This window comes from Aotus nancymaae, unplaced genomic scaffold (genome assembly GCF_030222135.1).
Source record: "Aotus nancymaae isolate 86718 unplaced genomic scaffold, 86718_ANA_hifiasm-v0.15.2.pri h1tg000007l, whole genome shotgun sequence".
In the NCBI taxonomy this organism is placed as follows: Eukaryota; Metazoa; Chordata; class Mammalia; order Primates; family Aotidae; genus Aotus; species Aotus nancymaae.
The window spans coordinates 57057399-57074171 of record NW_026988418.1 but is presented as its reverse complement, the minus strand read 5'-3'; the positions used below and the strand labels follow the sequence as shown (position 1 = coordinate 57074171).

Genomic DNA, 16773 nt, shown 5'->3' with positions numbered 1-16773 from the left:
AATGTAAAATCAACAGCAACAACAACAAAGTCCCACACACACAACAGCTACAATGCGACACCAAGCCCAAATGCCCTCTCCCTTTCAAATGGAATGGCTCCTTGAAGTAGTTCAAAACGCACCATGGAGAAACACTTATGGCCCTGAGATCCACCCTCCAGATTGTGTGGCTTCTAGGATACACTGTCCACTATAGCATTTTCAACCCTGAGAATTTAGGAAGTTACTATTAATATAATAATCTACTTTCTTCCAGAATCCAGCACGCTAATTTATGTACTTTGACCACTAGGTGGCAAAAGTCGCCTGAGGAAAACGCTGTCCAGTTGCTTTAAAGAAAAAAAAAAAAAAAAACCATGAAACAAAACAAAGAGAACACCTTGGGCCTTACACCCCTCCTGACTTATTCTGACTTCACATTAACCCAGAGTGACTTCCCTGTCATTCATTTGTAGTCCCATAGGATACACTATTGCCATAAGAACTCAGGTTAACTTATTTGGCTTAATTTTTTTTTTTTTGAGAGGTAGGCTAATAGGGAAGGGTACTTAGGACAAAGAAATAGGGAATCTACCCTACTCAGAAGAAAGGAAAAGCCAAACGCAACAAAATCAGCATGAATGAGACTAGGAGTATGGCTAAATCATTAGCTGCATCATGAAACATTTCTGGAACTCAGGAAGCTGCAAGACACAGTGGAGGAAGCACTGCTTTGAAGTCAGCCCTCTGTTCAAATCCTGACTTCCTACTTGTATGTAGCTGAACAAGTTATTTAACCTTTCTAATTCTTGGTTTCCTCATCTGTAGAATTGGGATAATAGTATCTTTGTCATAGGCTGATGTTTATATAAGTATTTTTAAAGTACTTGAGATATAACAGAGCAATATTAAATAAATGTTATTTTCTTCCCTCTTCTATTCATCCCAATTGCCTCCTCTACCAATCCTACTCCATTGATTACTTCCTGTTCTACCCTCCTCTAAATAAATGAAAAGGGTAAAATGACCATTAGTCAATACTAACTTAACACTTATTCTCTCCTGTTACCACTTTTTAAAAGTTTTTTTCCTACCCAATTTTGGCCCATAACCACTTATTTTTAAATGTGAAATATAATACACAAAGTGCATAAAACACAAATGTTTAATACAATGAATAATTATAAGAGTAAAATCTCAGCCTTCCAGACATCTTATGTGTATCATTTAACAAGCAGAGCCTCCTTATTAAACTTCCATATTAATTATAATTTTTTGTGTATTGTTTTGAGTTTCCTAAATACGCAGTATTTACAAATAATGATGGTTTTATTTCTTCCTTTTTGAACGTCATGCTTTTATCTAGAAGAGAAAATGTTTTGCTTGTTGGCATACACCTCTGACGCAATATTGAATACACGTGTTTATAGTGGACATTCTCCTGATCTCAAAGGGAATTATTTTAACTTTTCACCTTGATATATAAGGTTTGTTGTAGTAATATAAAAAGTAACCTTTATATGATTGAGGAATGTTTCTTCTCTTGCCTATTTGCTAAGATTTTTTTCATGAATTGCTACAGAATTGTATTACACATGCTGTTTCTGCTCTATTGAGATGATTATATGACTTTCCTCACTAATGTGTTAATTGATAAATTATACTGATTTTACAATGTATATATTTTCCTTCTACCCCTGTTATAAGTGCAACCTGTTTGTAATATATTATTATCATTTAGTATCTGCTAGATCAGTTTTCTTATATGTAGTTAGAATTTTTGCATCTATGTTTGTGAATGACTTTAATTGTAATTTAATTTAATGAATTAGTTTAACTTTCAGTTGTAGCACTATCCTTGTCACTTATAAAGTTTATGCTAGCTTCATAAAATGAATAGAGGAGGATATACTACTTTTCTATTTCCTGGAATAATTTTTGTTAAGATTAGAATTATTTCTTTTTTGAGTGTTTGGTATTAGTTACCAATGAGATCATTTGGGCTAAGTGTGCCCTATTTGGAAGATTTTTGATTACCGATATAATTAATCTGATGTAAGACTACTCAGGACTTCTATTTCTTCTTGAGTCATTATTGGTAAGTTATATTTTTCCAGTAATTGCCCATTTTATTTTCACATTTAGTCAAAGTTGTTTATATTATCTTGCAGTCATTTAAATTTCTGTAGAATCCGAGGGAAGTCCCTGTTTCTTTATTCCTGCTATAATTTTTATTCCTGATATAGTTTTATTGCTGACAGAGTTATTCATGGCTTCTTTTTTTGTGATTAACCTTACATAAAAGATTTATCAACATTGTTAGTCTATTCAAAGAATCAAGTTTTTGCATTTTTGTTCTTCTCATGTTTTCATTTTCTATTTCATTGATGTAACTTTCATCTGTGTTTTCTATTTCATTGATTTAATATTTTTGTTGTTTGCTTTATTCTACTTTATTTGGAATTATTTTGTTTGTCTTTAGTTTGAGGTTGATATTTAGTTAATTAATATTTAGCTTCTTTTAGGAAAATATTTATTTAAAGCAATAAACTTTTCTTGGAGTACCTCTTGCATCAGCTGTATTCTATAGTTTTGATACTCAGTTTTTCATTATCATTTGGTTTGAAATATTTCCCAATTTCTATTGTAACATTTTCTTTGACCTAGGTGTTAACTTTGTTGTTTAATTTGTTAAAATAAACATATAATCTCTAAGAAGCTATGGTATAAGGGAGGCCTTAATATAGGCATATACATAATTTATAAAACTGAAGGAAAATAATGCCATAAAGAAAATATAGATTAATTTTTTATTTTTCTTTTTAGAGATGAGGTCTTGTTATGTTGCCCAGGCTGGTCTTGAATGCCTGATCTCAAGCAATCCTCCTGCCTTGGCTTCCCAAAGTGCTGGGTTTACAGGAGTGAGCCACAGCACTTCACCGGAAGTGTAGATTAATTATGATCATGGAATGCTGACAGAGGCATTTCCATATGGACACATCCAACAGGACTTCATGGAGGTGCCATTGAATCCTAATCAGAGTCAAAAAGAGAACTCAAGGTAGAGGAGATTGTGAGGGAAAGGTACCACAGAGATTGAAAAGAGCAGGCTATGCAGAGTAAACAGGCCTAATTCTGTCGGGCTAGAGTACAGAGTGAGTGAGCAACAACAAAAAGATGGGAAAAATTTTGGGAAAAGTAATTTGATACTAATGGAGAAGCAGGCCAAGGAATTAGGTTCTATTCTGCAGGTAGTAGGGAGCCATTGAAGGTTGAAAGTAGAGAAATAAAATAGCTATACTTTAGATAGATTAATCTGACAGTGATATATAGGGTAGCTCAGTATAAATTTAGCTCAATAACCTTCTATACTTTTGTACCTCCCAATATAACACTGTTTATAATGCTGTAGTCTACAATGAGAGTAATGGCCTGAGCCTTAAGTGGGAGAGTAGGGGAAACTGATGTTCACTGAACATTGATTTTGTAGCAAGCTCTGTACTGGACATTTCATTATGTTTTGCAGATAAATGTTTATAATTTTAGCACACAATCACAATAATTGTGAAACACTAATGAAAGTTTTAATGATGGTCACTGTACTAAATTTACTAAGGTAAGTGTAGACTAAGAGGCATTAAGATATTTTGAACAACAAGGGTTGAAGTACAGAGAACTTATGGAGTAACAATACTCAGTAAGAAAGTTTAATTAACTTAATAACAAATTTAAATAATGCATCTTGAACTTTTTTTGATTTACGTCTACTAGAATAGTGTCACACACACACACACACACACACACACTCTTTAACTTACCCAAAGACTCATGTTGGGGCTGAGTCTTCATGATGCTCTCCTGCTCTAACAGCTGCCTATTATCAGGGCCCAAGAGTATAGGATTATTCAAGTCCGAATGCTTCATACTGTTAGCATCACGCTGACTAGGATCTGAAGGTTCTCCATTGCTCTCATCATTTTGCACAGGCATTGACAAATTCTGATCCACAAATATTGTTCTGTCTTTGATTTTAATATCTATTCAGTGTAAGGAACATCCATGAGATACAATATGAGAAAAACTAACAATCATAAAACACAAGAATGCCTTCTGTTCCCTCCATGCAGTGTACCTGCTGTCTGCTTGGCCTCTTGGGTGTTCATTTTCATGGCATATTGCTGCCTTATCTGTTTAGCAAATCTGGCAGGGTTGTCCCATGGTACGCTAAACATTTCAGAATCTGACCCACTCATCATCCCAGAAGGCTTTAGTTTCCCTTTTTCATCAACCTCAGAGAGCTTCAGGCTCTCAAAAGTAAACACCTTGAAGGCTCGTTCTACTTCATTCCAGCTCAAGACATCTGTAAGAAAGCAGAACCAGTGCTGCTGAAAATGTTCTTATTAGCACATGGTATAGGGTTGACAGAGGGACAAGAAGCAGGGAGTCTGTCTACTAGAAAGACAAGGGAGTCATGCCACAATGGCTGTTGACATGATTTGAAACATTGGCTCCTCAGTCTGCAGCAAATATCAAAGGTACCTGAGGGTAATCAAACAACACAGTAAAGATATAATTTAGCAAATTATAATGCTCCCAAACTGCTTGATAGCTTAAATCAATATTAGGTGTCCAGATTCATTTGCATGAACTTTCCAGGGTACCATACAGGTTGAATATGCTTATATAACTTACTATTTTTGAGTGAAACCATCCTTTTCTCCTGTTGTAATTTAAAATAGAGAAATTATTTACTTGTGCCTAATATAGGTTGTTATATTTACTGAGTTTTTCTATTCATCTGGGCTCAGGAAAGGCTTCCTTCTGTGCACATAAACTGCTGCAGTATCTTCCATAATTGCACTTCAAAGTTTATCAGCTTTCAACAGGCTTTATAATTGTGTATTTACCTTTTTACAGCATTTATTCACTTGCTCACTCTTTCATTGGTTATTATTTTCTATGTATTAGGCTTTGTCATAGTGTCTTGGATTTGAAATAATCAAGATTTGGTTCTTACACTTTAGAAGTTCAAGGTAGAGGGAGGAGAAGCAGAATTAACAAATAAGCATGGAATTCAATCAGAAAAAAAATAAAATAATGTGGATCCATAATTCAGAAGTAACCTCTATTCTCTCTCCAGCGAATCTCAGAAAAGCAGCAGGTCCTTTGGGAGAAAACAGGGAAATTAAGGAGAGAGGGAAGAGGTAAAAGAGTTACAGAATGAAGGAGAGTTTGCGCATTCATTTATTTTTCAATATTTTTTTTGAGCCCCTCCTAGTTGTCACTAACTATAATAAAAGCTGGGAACATAGTGGTGAACAAAATAGTGAGCTCCCTGCTCTCATGGAATATCCATTCCAGTGGTTGGAAACAGATAAATGTAAAAGACAAAAGATGATAAAAAGAATATAGCCAGCCGAGGGGACAAAAAGTGGTCAGGGAGGGGCTTCTAGTTTATATAAAGCAGTCACGAAAAAATCCTCTCAACAATTAAGCAAAAATGTGAAGGCAGTGGGGGAGCAAGCTGTGTGGATATCTGGGGGAAAGTAACTGAGGGAGGGAAAACAGCAAGTGCAACGATCCTGAGGCAGGGGTGTGATTGACATGTTCATGGAATCACAGTGAGGCCAGTGCAGATGGAGGAGAATGGAATGTGACAGCTTGACAGGTGACAGCTTAAAAAGTAGGTGGCAGACAGTTTAGGTTCTTACTGTAGTTTGTTTTTGAGACAGGTTGACCCAAGCTGAGTGCAGGTGATTCTCCCATCTTGGCTTCTCAAGTAGCTGTGTCCGCAGGCATGTGCCACCACACCTGGCTAATTTTTGTATTTTTTGTAGAGATGGAGTTTTGCTATATTGGCCAGGCTGGTCTTGAACTCCTGAGCTCAAGCGATCCACCCGCCTGGGCCTCCCAAAGTGCTGGAATTAAAGTCATGAGCCAGACACCTGGCCTAGTTTAGGATTTATTCCGAGTGAAGTGGTTGACTGCTATACAGTTTTCAGTTACAAAGGCACATGATCCAACCAACATTTTAGAAGGGCCGTTTGAGTGGCTGTGTGGATAAAAGACTGTCAGTAAAAAATGAAAGCCTGTAGACCAGCTGGAAAGCTATTGGAATAGTCCCAGTGAGGGGTGTTGAAGGACTGGACTGGGATGGTAGTGAGGAGTGTGAGGGATTGACTGAGAGTGAGAAAACAGAGACAGCAGGGATGACTCCAAGGTTTTTGGTGGAAAGTAGTTGCTACTAATTGAAATAAAGGAGATGGTGAAGGGATAAATTTAGGGATGAGGAATCAAGAGGTTGATTTTAAACTTGTTACGTATGATGTGGCAAAAGGGAAAAGAGGAGGAGGGGAGGAGCCACCAAGGGTCTAGGACAGGCCATGTAAGCAGCACATGTGTGAGGTTTCGATGGTGGCAGCAGGAACAAAAATCCTGTGTGGTATGGAGAGCTGAGCTGAAGGGAGAACGGAATCATGTCTTAAGGCAGGAGAAGTGGAGGGTGGCAGGACACAGAAAAAGGACAGAAGTTCACCCCCTTCTCAGGAAGCAGGTAGTTACAAACACAACAGCAATGCCATACCAGGCCCTCCAGGCTGCACCCTGCGTGTCCATGGGTCAATGGTAGGGCAGTGTTCAACAGTTCCTGGCTTTTTCTATTACTAAGCCTACTTAAAAGTGAAAAAAGAAATCAAGATAAAAATATTTGGTGGTTTGGTTAGACTTACAAATGAGATGGTAAGGAAGAATATGCACACGCTCTTTTCTTTTCTAGGTCAAATGCTTCCTTGTCAAATAAAGATGTCTGTGTAATTTAATGTCCTTTCTTATAAGTAGAAATGTATCTGCATATTCCCTCAAGTGGGAAAGAGAATTTACTTTGGAAAATGACTGTCTCTATCACAAAATCCCAGTCAACTCAGATGAGACGTGATTCTAGATATTATATCTGAACGACCCCTCTTCCCACTGTCCTCAAAGAGCATAAAATGACTCTTTCTGCTGTGAGAAGCTGTTTATTTGAATCAACTCCTGCTCAGCAACATCCAACAGTGGGCTCTCTCTTCACCTTTTATCCCTAGGTATAGAGCAGGTGCTTAAAATTGCAGATTGCACCATCAGACATCTGCAGTGGCTTTCTTCCTGTCTCCTGCTCAGTAAGGTAGGAAATGTGGTTCTACTGGGTATCCAGAGACCAGAAGAATTTTTTTTTCTTGTTTTTCCCACTATTGTCATAATCCTAAAACAAATAATTTAACCCTGCCAGGATCTCAGCTTTCTTCTCTGAAAATGGATTTCGACTAGATTAATTCTACGGTTTCTTTCAGTTAGGAAATTTTATGGTTCTACGATTCATCTTTCTTCATAAAAATTTAATTTCTGGATTTGAATAGTGTGCTCAGAATTTTCTCTCAAGATAGGATTAAATATGAGCTTCTAGTAACACAGGTTACAAGATATCTATATTTGCCTCCAAGTTGCACGCTTTCTTATTTCCTTCCTGTCCTCACGTGTAGAGATGGTCCATGGTAGCGCTCACATTAGCTTTACCCTGGTGAACATTCCTGCCAAATTCAGATTATCTCAGGCTTCTTTTTTTTTCTGCTGTAATAAAAAGGAAAGAACTGTGAAGGGACAGAGTGGAAAGAGACAGAAGAAAACTCATTCTGGAACCTGTTTTTTATTGATTGTGGGTGGCTAAAACAAGAGTATGTAAGATGAAAATTAAAAGACAGGTATCTCTGAATTGGGGCAAAGTTGCATGGTCCAAGTTGCTCTTCTCTCTTTCCGGAAAATGTCTCTGCAATGTTATTGTAATGTTTACATGATTTGTAATGATGATAAAGGAGTAAAGGAGTGTAGTGGTCAGGCAGAAGAGGGAAGGACAGCATTGTCCTGGAAATTACACACACACACACACACACACACACACACACACACACCCCTTTACTTCTCTGTAAGTAGGATGGGATTACAATGGGAGTATTTGGGACAGAGATGGGGAAAAGGAGGGAAAAAAAGAATTACTGTGGTTAAGAAAACACAATAGGAAAAAAATCCCAGTACATAAAATTGAAGAGTGTTATGTATTATAGCTAATGATAACATTGCAGATAACATTATTCAAATAAGGAAGTTGCAGTCAATCAAAATACCCACCTTAGCCTCTGAAAGGTCTTTAAATAATGAACATACTTTTTGTAAATAAGGGTGCAATTTTAAGAGGCATATATTACCATTAATTATATTGAGTTTAAGCTAAGACAAAGCGATGGACTTACCACTCGTAAAAAAGTGCATAAGCTCATGAATTGTTGCTAGATGCTTAGTGTTGTTCCATGGTGGCGGCAGAGGGAATTGAAGGAATTCCCACAGTGGCAACTTGGACTGCATCTCCTGCTCAATTTGAACTGGATCAAAATTCTTTTGGTCCTGATGAAAAAGAGCAACATGACAGAAGACATTAAAGTAAGCTGTCAAGTGCCTTATGCATATGGAGAAGGCTAAACATGATACCTTCACTCTCATTATTTGGGAACAGAGGAAATCAATGGTAATTGGGAAAGACAAACTTTTCGTATTTTGCTGAAGGTCAAAAAGCTAGTTCCTATGTTGCCAGGAGTTCCTGGTGCACAAAAATGACTGATTCTTCATTCTCAGTGACAAACTGCCAAAGTCTCATATATATTCATCTCTCCCTCTTTAGCTCCATTTCTAGCTTCTACTAGTTTTTCATAGCAGCAGTTATTTAAAGCAAATAATTATAAGGTTTTAATGCAAATTTAGTGGTGGTAACAATTAACTGAATTGTTAATCAGACCTCTATGATCAGTCAAATTTCCTAGGCTGACATCATTCTTCCCTGTATCTAGGTCCATTTTCTAGGGTCCTATTTTGTATGCAAGTGTCTATTTTGTACATTACATTTTAATTAGTGTTGGTGAAGTTATCTAATTAGCTTCTTTCAACTGAATGGTTGTAAACACACTTTCCCACATTGGTTTTCCTTGTGGCAACCTGATTATTATTACCTTTAGTGCATACTTCTTGTGGGCTTGTGCATCATGATAATTCAGTAAAAGGGGGCCTTTGGGCACAGCTTTGCTTTCACTTTCTTCTTCAGATAAAAATGCTTCATGAAGATTCTATGCAAATTGAAATAATATTGATTTAAAGAAAGAATTCATACTTTTCCAAAGCATGAAGACTCTGCTATCTCAGGCTATCTGACCTTTTTCTCCCTCTCCGAGAGACAGAGTGAGGGCAGAAGGGATACGATGTGAGCTGCGATTCTGTGGTCTAGCCCATCTGCTCTGGGGGGTGGCTCCTGCAGACTGGGTGGGACAAGATCTTCTTCAGTTGCCACAACCTGTTGAGATCAACAATGAGAGGAACTGGTGTAAGGGTCCGCTCTTTAGAGATACTCACTGCTCATTGCTGCATTCCCACTGCTTAGTAAGAACCAGTCCATTTCCATGACGCAAGTACCGCTGATGACACAAAATGGCAGGAAACTATCAGTGATCACCAAATAAAAGGAAAAGTGTTTGCAATCCATGCATTGAAGTAGATATAAATTTAATACTCGTATTAAAATTGCTAACATAAAAAATGGTAAACAAACTTTTGATAAAAATATTTCATGAAGATTCTATTCAAATAAAATAATAACATATTTTTCTTAATATTTACTCTTTGTCTTAAAGCAGTGGAAAGAATACTCATACAACTTTGGATTCATGAAATATTTATTGAATGTCTACCACAAGCCAGGTACTATGTAACACATCTTCACATGTAATCATTTAAGCCTCACAGCAATCTTGTGGCGGTAGATATTATTTCCCATTGTATAGAGGAAAAAACTAGGGTGACTGGCCAAAGCTCAGGGATACCAAGTGGAAGAACCAGGGATTCAGGCCAAACCCTCATTCTTTCTTCAAAAATAGAAAAGTTATTATATTATAAGATTAGTAAATGGAATAGTGTCTCCTTTATGTGGGGAAAGTGAGATCTAGAAAGATTAAGTGCCTTGTTCAATTTTACATGGAAAACAAGTTAAAGAGGTTGAAACATAATCAAGTTTGGCATCTAATTTACAGCTTTTCCCTTTACCCTATATCCTATAACCATCCTCTAAGATTTCATTTCCCTTTACAAGTTTCCTCAGCCTTGGCATTAATGACATTTTGGCCTAGATAATTACTTGTTGTGGGGGGCTGTCCTGTGCACTATAGGATATTTAGCAACGTCCCTGGGGTCTACCCATTTTATGCAAGTAGCAACCTTCCAGTTGTGACAACCAAATATATTTCCAGACATATCCTCTGGGAACAAAATCACCTCCTGTTGAGAACCACTGCTCTGGAATAACAAACTTTTATCCTATTCTTTACCTTGTTGAAACACCCTACTGTCAGAAGAGTAACTCACTGTTTCCACCTTCTATCCTCTGATCATTTCTTTGACCCACTTCAATCATGAAAGATCACTCAAAACTGTTCCTTCTCTGAAATGTTCAGTTCTAGCATCCCATCCTGTAAAGTGCCATCCCATCACTCCCATATTTCAGTGTTTTCATCCCCTTATTATTATTAAGCATTCATTCATTCAACATGGATCTACTGGGTGACTTCTATTTATTAGGCACTGAGCTCATTAACCTTCTCCTTTGGTACCTGGAACACAGTAGATGGTTAATACATGTTTGTTGCTTTAAGTTTAGTAGAATAAAACAAGAAAGACTAAGATAAATAAAACAATGATACTGCAAGCTCTATAGGGCTTTTGTACTTTTATGCATTTATTGATATAATAAAAGTATTGGTCTTCTAAAAACTTCCTGGAGCAATTGAAGGCAAATATTACTGTGGTTATCTAATTGGTTGGAAAACTAAGGCAGTCAAAAACCAGAAAAATGTATATGGAAGTTAACAGAGATGATAGAGTCTGAAAAGCACTTTAAAATAAATCTTTTATGTATTAAGAGAAAAAAAATGTGTCACATCCATGAACCAAGAACAAGAACAGGCAATTGTAAAAAAAAAAAAAATAGAGAATTTATAAATTAAAAATATTACTGCCAAAACCAAACTTCAATAGCAGATTGGACTCCCTGAAGAAAGCTGAAGGACGTTAAGCTGGAATTCCCAAAGGGATAGAATTTAAAGAAAATGTAAAAGACAAAGAGGAAAACCCTGAAGCTCGAACATCCATTCAATAATAATTAAGGTAAATTGATAGGAAAAATGATATTTGAAAATGGAAGACTTTCTCAGAATCTTCTCAGTTTAACAAATATGTATTTAGTGTCCACTATGGGTTAGGTATGGTTATTGTGTGCTGAGCATACAGCAATGAACAACATTATATTTTTACTGCTTGCATGGAGATTATATTCTAGTAGTAGGAGGGGAAAAGTAAGAAGAAATAGCTGATAAATATACTGCAAAAAGAAAAGCTGTTGATAAGAAAATAAAACAATGTGATATGTATGACAGAGACTGCTGTGTATTATGGGGGGAGAGGGTTCTTCAGATCAGGTGGTCAGAGAAGGCCACTCTAAGGAATGACACTTCCACTAGGGACTCTCCAGAAAGAGAGAAAGCTTTCTAGGTAAAGAAGGTAGAGTAAAAGGTTAATGTGGAATTAAGTAACATATTATAGGAAAAACCAGAAGGCCTATGTACATGATGAATTGCATGTGTGTTTGTGTGTGTGTGTGTGTGTGTGTGTGTGTGTGTGTGAGATGGAAGGCAGGAGGTGAGATGACAGGTACATCTCAGAGCCCTATTTTTAGGTCCTTTATGGGACAGTGTAAAGAATTTTTATTTCACACAGAATGTGACTGGAAATCAGATGTTAATTTCCTTACACCATAATGACAAATATGATAAAACAGAATCATACCTAGACATAGTCTGTGTTATCAATTATAAAGAGAAAACCCTAACAGCTGCTAGAAAGAAAAATAAAGATTATCTGCAAAGAAAAAATTATTAGATTGACATTGGACTTCTTATCACCAACATTAAAAGGAAGATGACAATGAAGAAATCCCATCCAAATACTTTTCTATGTAGATTCACTATGTTTTAAGTCATTTCTGCTACTTTCTACTTGAACAAACTCGAAAAACATTTTGTGCCTCAGTTTCCTGATCTGTAAAATGGGTGCTATGGTCTCCACCTTAAACTTATTTCTAATTACAATCCCCACGTGTGGAAGGAGGAAGGTGATTGGGGCATGGGGGTGGTTTCCCCCATGCTGTTCTTAAGATAATGAGTGAATTTTCATGAGACCTGATGGTTTTAAAAGTGGTAGTTTTTTCCTGCTGCCTGGTGAAGAAGGTGTCTGCTTCCCCTTTTACTATGACTGTAAGTTTCCTGTGGTCTCTCCAGTCATGTGGAACTGTGAGTCATTTAAACCTCCTTTGTTTATAAATTACCCAGTCTCTGTAGTATCTTTATAGCAGTGTGAAAATGGACTAATACATTGGGGGATAAAAATAGTTCCTGCTTCACAGGATTGTTCTGAGGATTACACAGTTAACATATTGAAAGCATTTAGAACAGTGCCTGGTGCCTGTAAGTGCTACATATATGCTACTAGTACGAATAAGAAACTTTCAAGGATATACATAGAACGTTCACAAGAACTGACCATGTTACATCAGTTCACACAGGAAGCCTCAGAAAATTTTAACTAATTTGCAGAACATGTCTACTGATCCTAATGTAAAAATATTAGAAATCATCACTAAGTAATGGAAATCAAAATAATTCATGGGTTAAACATGTAAATAAATAAAAGACGGGGGGGGGAGAGATCCAAGATGGCTGATGATTAGCAGCTCGGGCATGTACCTCCCAGTGAAAGCGCAAAGAACGAGAGGACGCCACACTTTCAGACGAATATTAGTTGCTCACGGACCAGGAGATTCCCAGTGGAGGAGCTCCACGGGTCGCCAGGGCGACTCTTGTGACCGGCGTGGCGGTTTTGCTGGTGCCTTAGCACGCCAGTTCTTGGTGCAGAGTCCGGAGATTCCCGGGCAGAAAAGCACCATCAATCTTAACACCGCTGTTTTGGCCGGCTCAGTGGATTGCTCAGATTTCGGAGCAGGGAATCAACAAGTTGGACGTCAGAGACCCAGTTAGAAAGTCGGTAATTATAAAGACGACAGACGGACAAATATATAATGAAGGGAAGAAACCAGCCTAAAAAGGTAGAGAATACTCAAAATCAGAATGCCTCTCCCTCTACAGGGGATTGCAATTCCTCATCAGTAACGGAACAAGGCTTAATAGATTACACGTGCGTTCCAATAACAGAAGCAGGTTTCAAAACGTGGGTGATAAGAAACTTCTGTGAATTAAAAGAACTTGTTCTAACCCAATGCAAAGAAACTAAGAACCTTGAAAAAAGCTTTGACGAAATGTTAATGAGAATGGACAATTTAGAGAAGAATATAAGTGAATTGATGGAGCTGAAAAACACAACACGAGAACTTCGCGAAGCATGCACAAGTTTAAACAGTCGAATTGATCAAGCAGAAGGAAGGATATCAGAAGTCGAGGACCAGCTCAGTGAAATGAAACGAGAAGACAAGAATGCAGAAAAAAGGATGAAAAGGAATGAGCAAAGTCTCCAGGAAATATGGGACTATGTGAAAAGACCTAATTTACGTTTGATAGGTGTACCTGAATGTGATGAAGAGAATGAATCCAAGTTGGAAAATACTCTTCAGGATATCATTCAGGAAAATTTTCCCAACCTGGCAAGGCAGGGTAATATTCAACTCCAGGTAATACAGAGAACACCACAAAGATATTCTTCAAGAAGACCAACCCCAAGGCACATAATCGCCAGATTTATTAGGGTTGAAATGAAGGAGAAAATACTAAGGGCAGCCAGAGAGAAAGGTCAGGTTACCCATAAAGGGAAACCTATCAGACTTACAGCAGATCTCTCAGCAGAAACCCTACAAGCCAGAAAAGAGTGGGGACCAATATTTAACATCCTTAAAGAAAAGAACTTTCAACCCAGAATTTCCTATCCAGCCAAACTAAGCTTTATGAGCGAAGGAAAAATTAAATCTTTTGCGAACAAACAAGCACTTAGAGAGTTCACCACCACCAGGCCTGCTTTACAAGAGCTTCTGAAAGAAGCACTATACATATAAAGGAACAACCAATATCAGCCTTTCCAAAAATATATCAAAAAGCAAAGAACTTTAACACAACAAAAAATTTACATCAACTAATGGGCAAAACAGCCAGCTAGCATCAAATGCCGATATTAAACTTATATATATTTTAATTGGATAAAAAGCCAAAACCCATCAGTATGCTGCATCCGGGCCCATCTTACATCCAACAATACACAAAGACTCAGAGAGAAGGAGGAAGATTTACCAATCAAACAGAGAGTAAAAATAAACTAATAAACAAAAAGCAGGAGATGCAATTCTCGCCTCTGATAAAGTAGACTTTAAAGCAACAAAGATCAAAAGAGGCGAGGAATGACATTACATAATGGCAAAAGGATCAATGCAACAAGAAGAGCTAACGATTCTATAGATCAACGAGATAGAAAATTAACAAGGATATTCAGAACTTGAACTCAGACCCGGAACAAGTAAACTTAATAAACATTTATAGAACTCTCCACTTCAAATACACGAAACATACATTACTATCTCACACCTATTCCAAAGGTGACTATATAATTGGAAGTAAATCACTCCTCAGTAATCGCATAGCATTTCATAGGTTTAAATTAAATATTGGTTGGCTGTTTGTTTGTTATCTTCTTCCCTTATTCCTTCCTGACTACATCATTAAGTATAATTATCAGTATAAAAGAGGTTTTCAATACCCATTACTAAATTGCATTCTAGCCTGGGCAAGAAAGCAATACTCCCATTCTCTCTCCCTCTTTCTTTTCCTTCTCCCTCCTCCCCATTCTCTCTCTCTCTTTCTCTTCCTTTTTCCTCTTTCCTATTCTCTCTCTCTTTCTCTTTAAAAAAATAAATAAATAAAAAATAAAAAAATAAAAGATTTAGAACTGAATACACGGAAAGCATCAGGATGCAGACAAAGAAACACTCAAAAAGAAATGTATAGCCTTAAATAAAGCAAAAAAACTAAAAACAAATGAAGTAAGCTTTCATTTTTAAAATACAATACAAAATAAATCCAAAGAAAGTAGAAAGATGGAAACAAGCAAGAGATGAGCCAGACACTACGGCTCATGATTGTACTCCTGGTGCTTTGGGAGGCTGAGGTGGGAGGATCGCTTGAGGCCATGAATTCAAGACCATACTAGGCAATATAGTGAGGCCTTGTCTCTACAAAAAAAATAAAAATAAAAATAAATTCTTTTAAATTAACTGGGCATGATGGTGCATGCCTGTAGTTCTAGATACTCAGGAGGCTGAGGTGGGAGGAACATTTGAGCCCAGGAGTTTGAGATAGGGTGAACTATGATTGTGCCACTGTTCTCCAGCCTAGGAGACAAAGAAAGACCCTGACTTTAAAATAATTAAATAAATAACAAATACATAAATAAATAGATGAAGGAATTAATGAAGAGATTAATAAAATAAAAAGTAAAAAGGTGTTGATCAATGAATCAAAATGCTGGTTCTTTGAAAAGACCAATACAACAGCTATGCCTTTAACAACCATGATCAAGAAAAGGAAGGGACAAATAAATAACATCAGTCATGAGAAAAGGTACATAACCAGAGACAGAGGCAATTTTAAAACATATTTAAGTGAATAGTGTAAAGAATGTTGTATCAGATTTAAAACTCCAGTAAAATGGACATATTCATTAAGAAAAAAACTGATGACAAAAATTGGCCTTGGAAGTAGAAAAATCTAGTTAAATCTACAAGCATGAAAGAAATTTTAAAGATAAAGACTATTAACCACCCCACCCATTTGTCCATGTCCTCTTCCTCTTCTAGTAAAACGACACCAGACACAGAGTATTGAGGATATGTTCTGCCAAAACTTCAGGGAATGTTACATAAATGGCTCTGGAGTATAGCAAAAGAAAGAGGATTGAAGCTGAAGATTAAAGCAGACTTCAGTTCCTTCTGAAATATTCTAATCTCTATCAAGGAGAATGGATTTAGGTACTTTGAGAATAGTTGTAAAATAGCGTGAAAACAAACAGAGGCCAGAAGAGATAAAATGACTTACTCAAGTATACAACCTGGGAAAAACCCCCAGAGTATACTCACCTGTTCCAGCATACAATGCAGTATCAGGGGCACAGAAATGAATTCCTCTGGTATTGGATTCAGCAAATCATTGTAGTATCTCATTTCTACTTCAGTTGTGATGATGGAAGTCACTAAAATATCAAAAATACCATTGCCTAATTAAGATGTGTGCTCCATTATTTTCATCAAAAGTTCATGCATAATTTTAAACTATGACTATGCACTAATAATTGCAGGCACGCTAGGTGAAGGGAGGCTGAAAGCAATATGGAGCACAGTCCTTATCTCTTAAAGCGCCAGCTGGTGGTATTGATCTTCCAGCAGCTGATTTCATACATGCCTGGTGGTGGAGCTTGCAGTTCTTCATATTGTGTTTTCTTCTTTCCAGTGGATGGTACAATGAGTTGTAGAGCCTAGAAAAAGAGTTATTAAAAAGAAACCACTGAGACACCCATTTGAGAGATGCCTTCATCAAACGCTGGTATGATGAGATTCAACAGGATTCTGAGATTGTATAATTATGTTCACACCACAAAATCATCTTCTAATATTAGAATCAA

The 16773-nt window shown here is 36.9% G+C and overlaps 1 protein-coding gene across 1 annotated transcript in view; it reads right to left on the bottom strand.

Moving 5' to 3' along the window:
• SPAG17 (sperm associated antigen 17) overlaps positions 1-16773 on the bottom strand; it is a 253988-nt gene that overhangs the window by 125799 nt on the left and 111416 nt on the right. The window contains exons 9-15 of the mRNA XM_064372648.1: positions 16554-16626; positions 16232-16344; positions 9212-9349; positions 9012-9125; positions 8262-8412; positions 4112-4339; positions 3798-4016 (exon numbers count right to left, since the gene is read on the bottom strand). Coding sequence (XP_064228718.1) covers positions 3798-4016; positions 4112-4339; positions 8262-8412; positions 9012-9125; positions 9212-9349; positions 16232-16344; positions 16554-16626 — 1036 coding nt within the window. The remainder of the gene's footprint in view (positions 1-3797; positions 4017-4111; positions 4340-8261; positions 8413-9011; positions 9126-9211; positions 9350-16231; positions 16345-16553; positions 16627-16773) is intronic.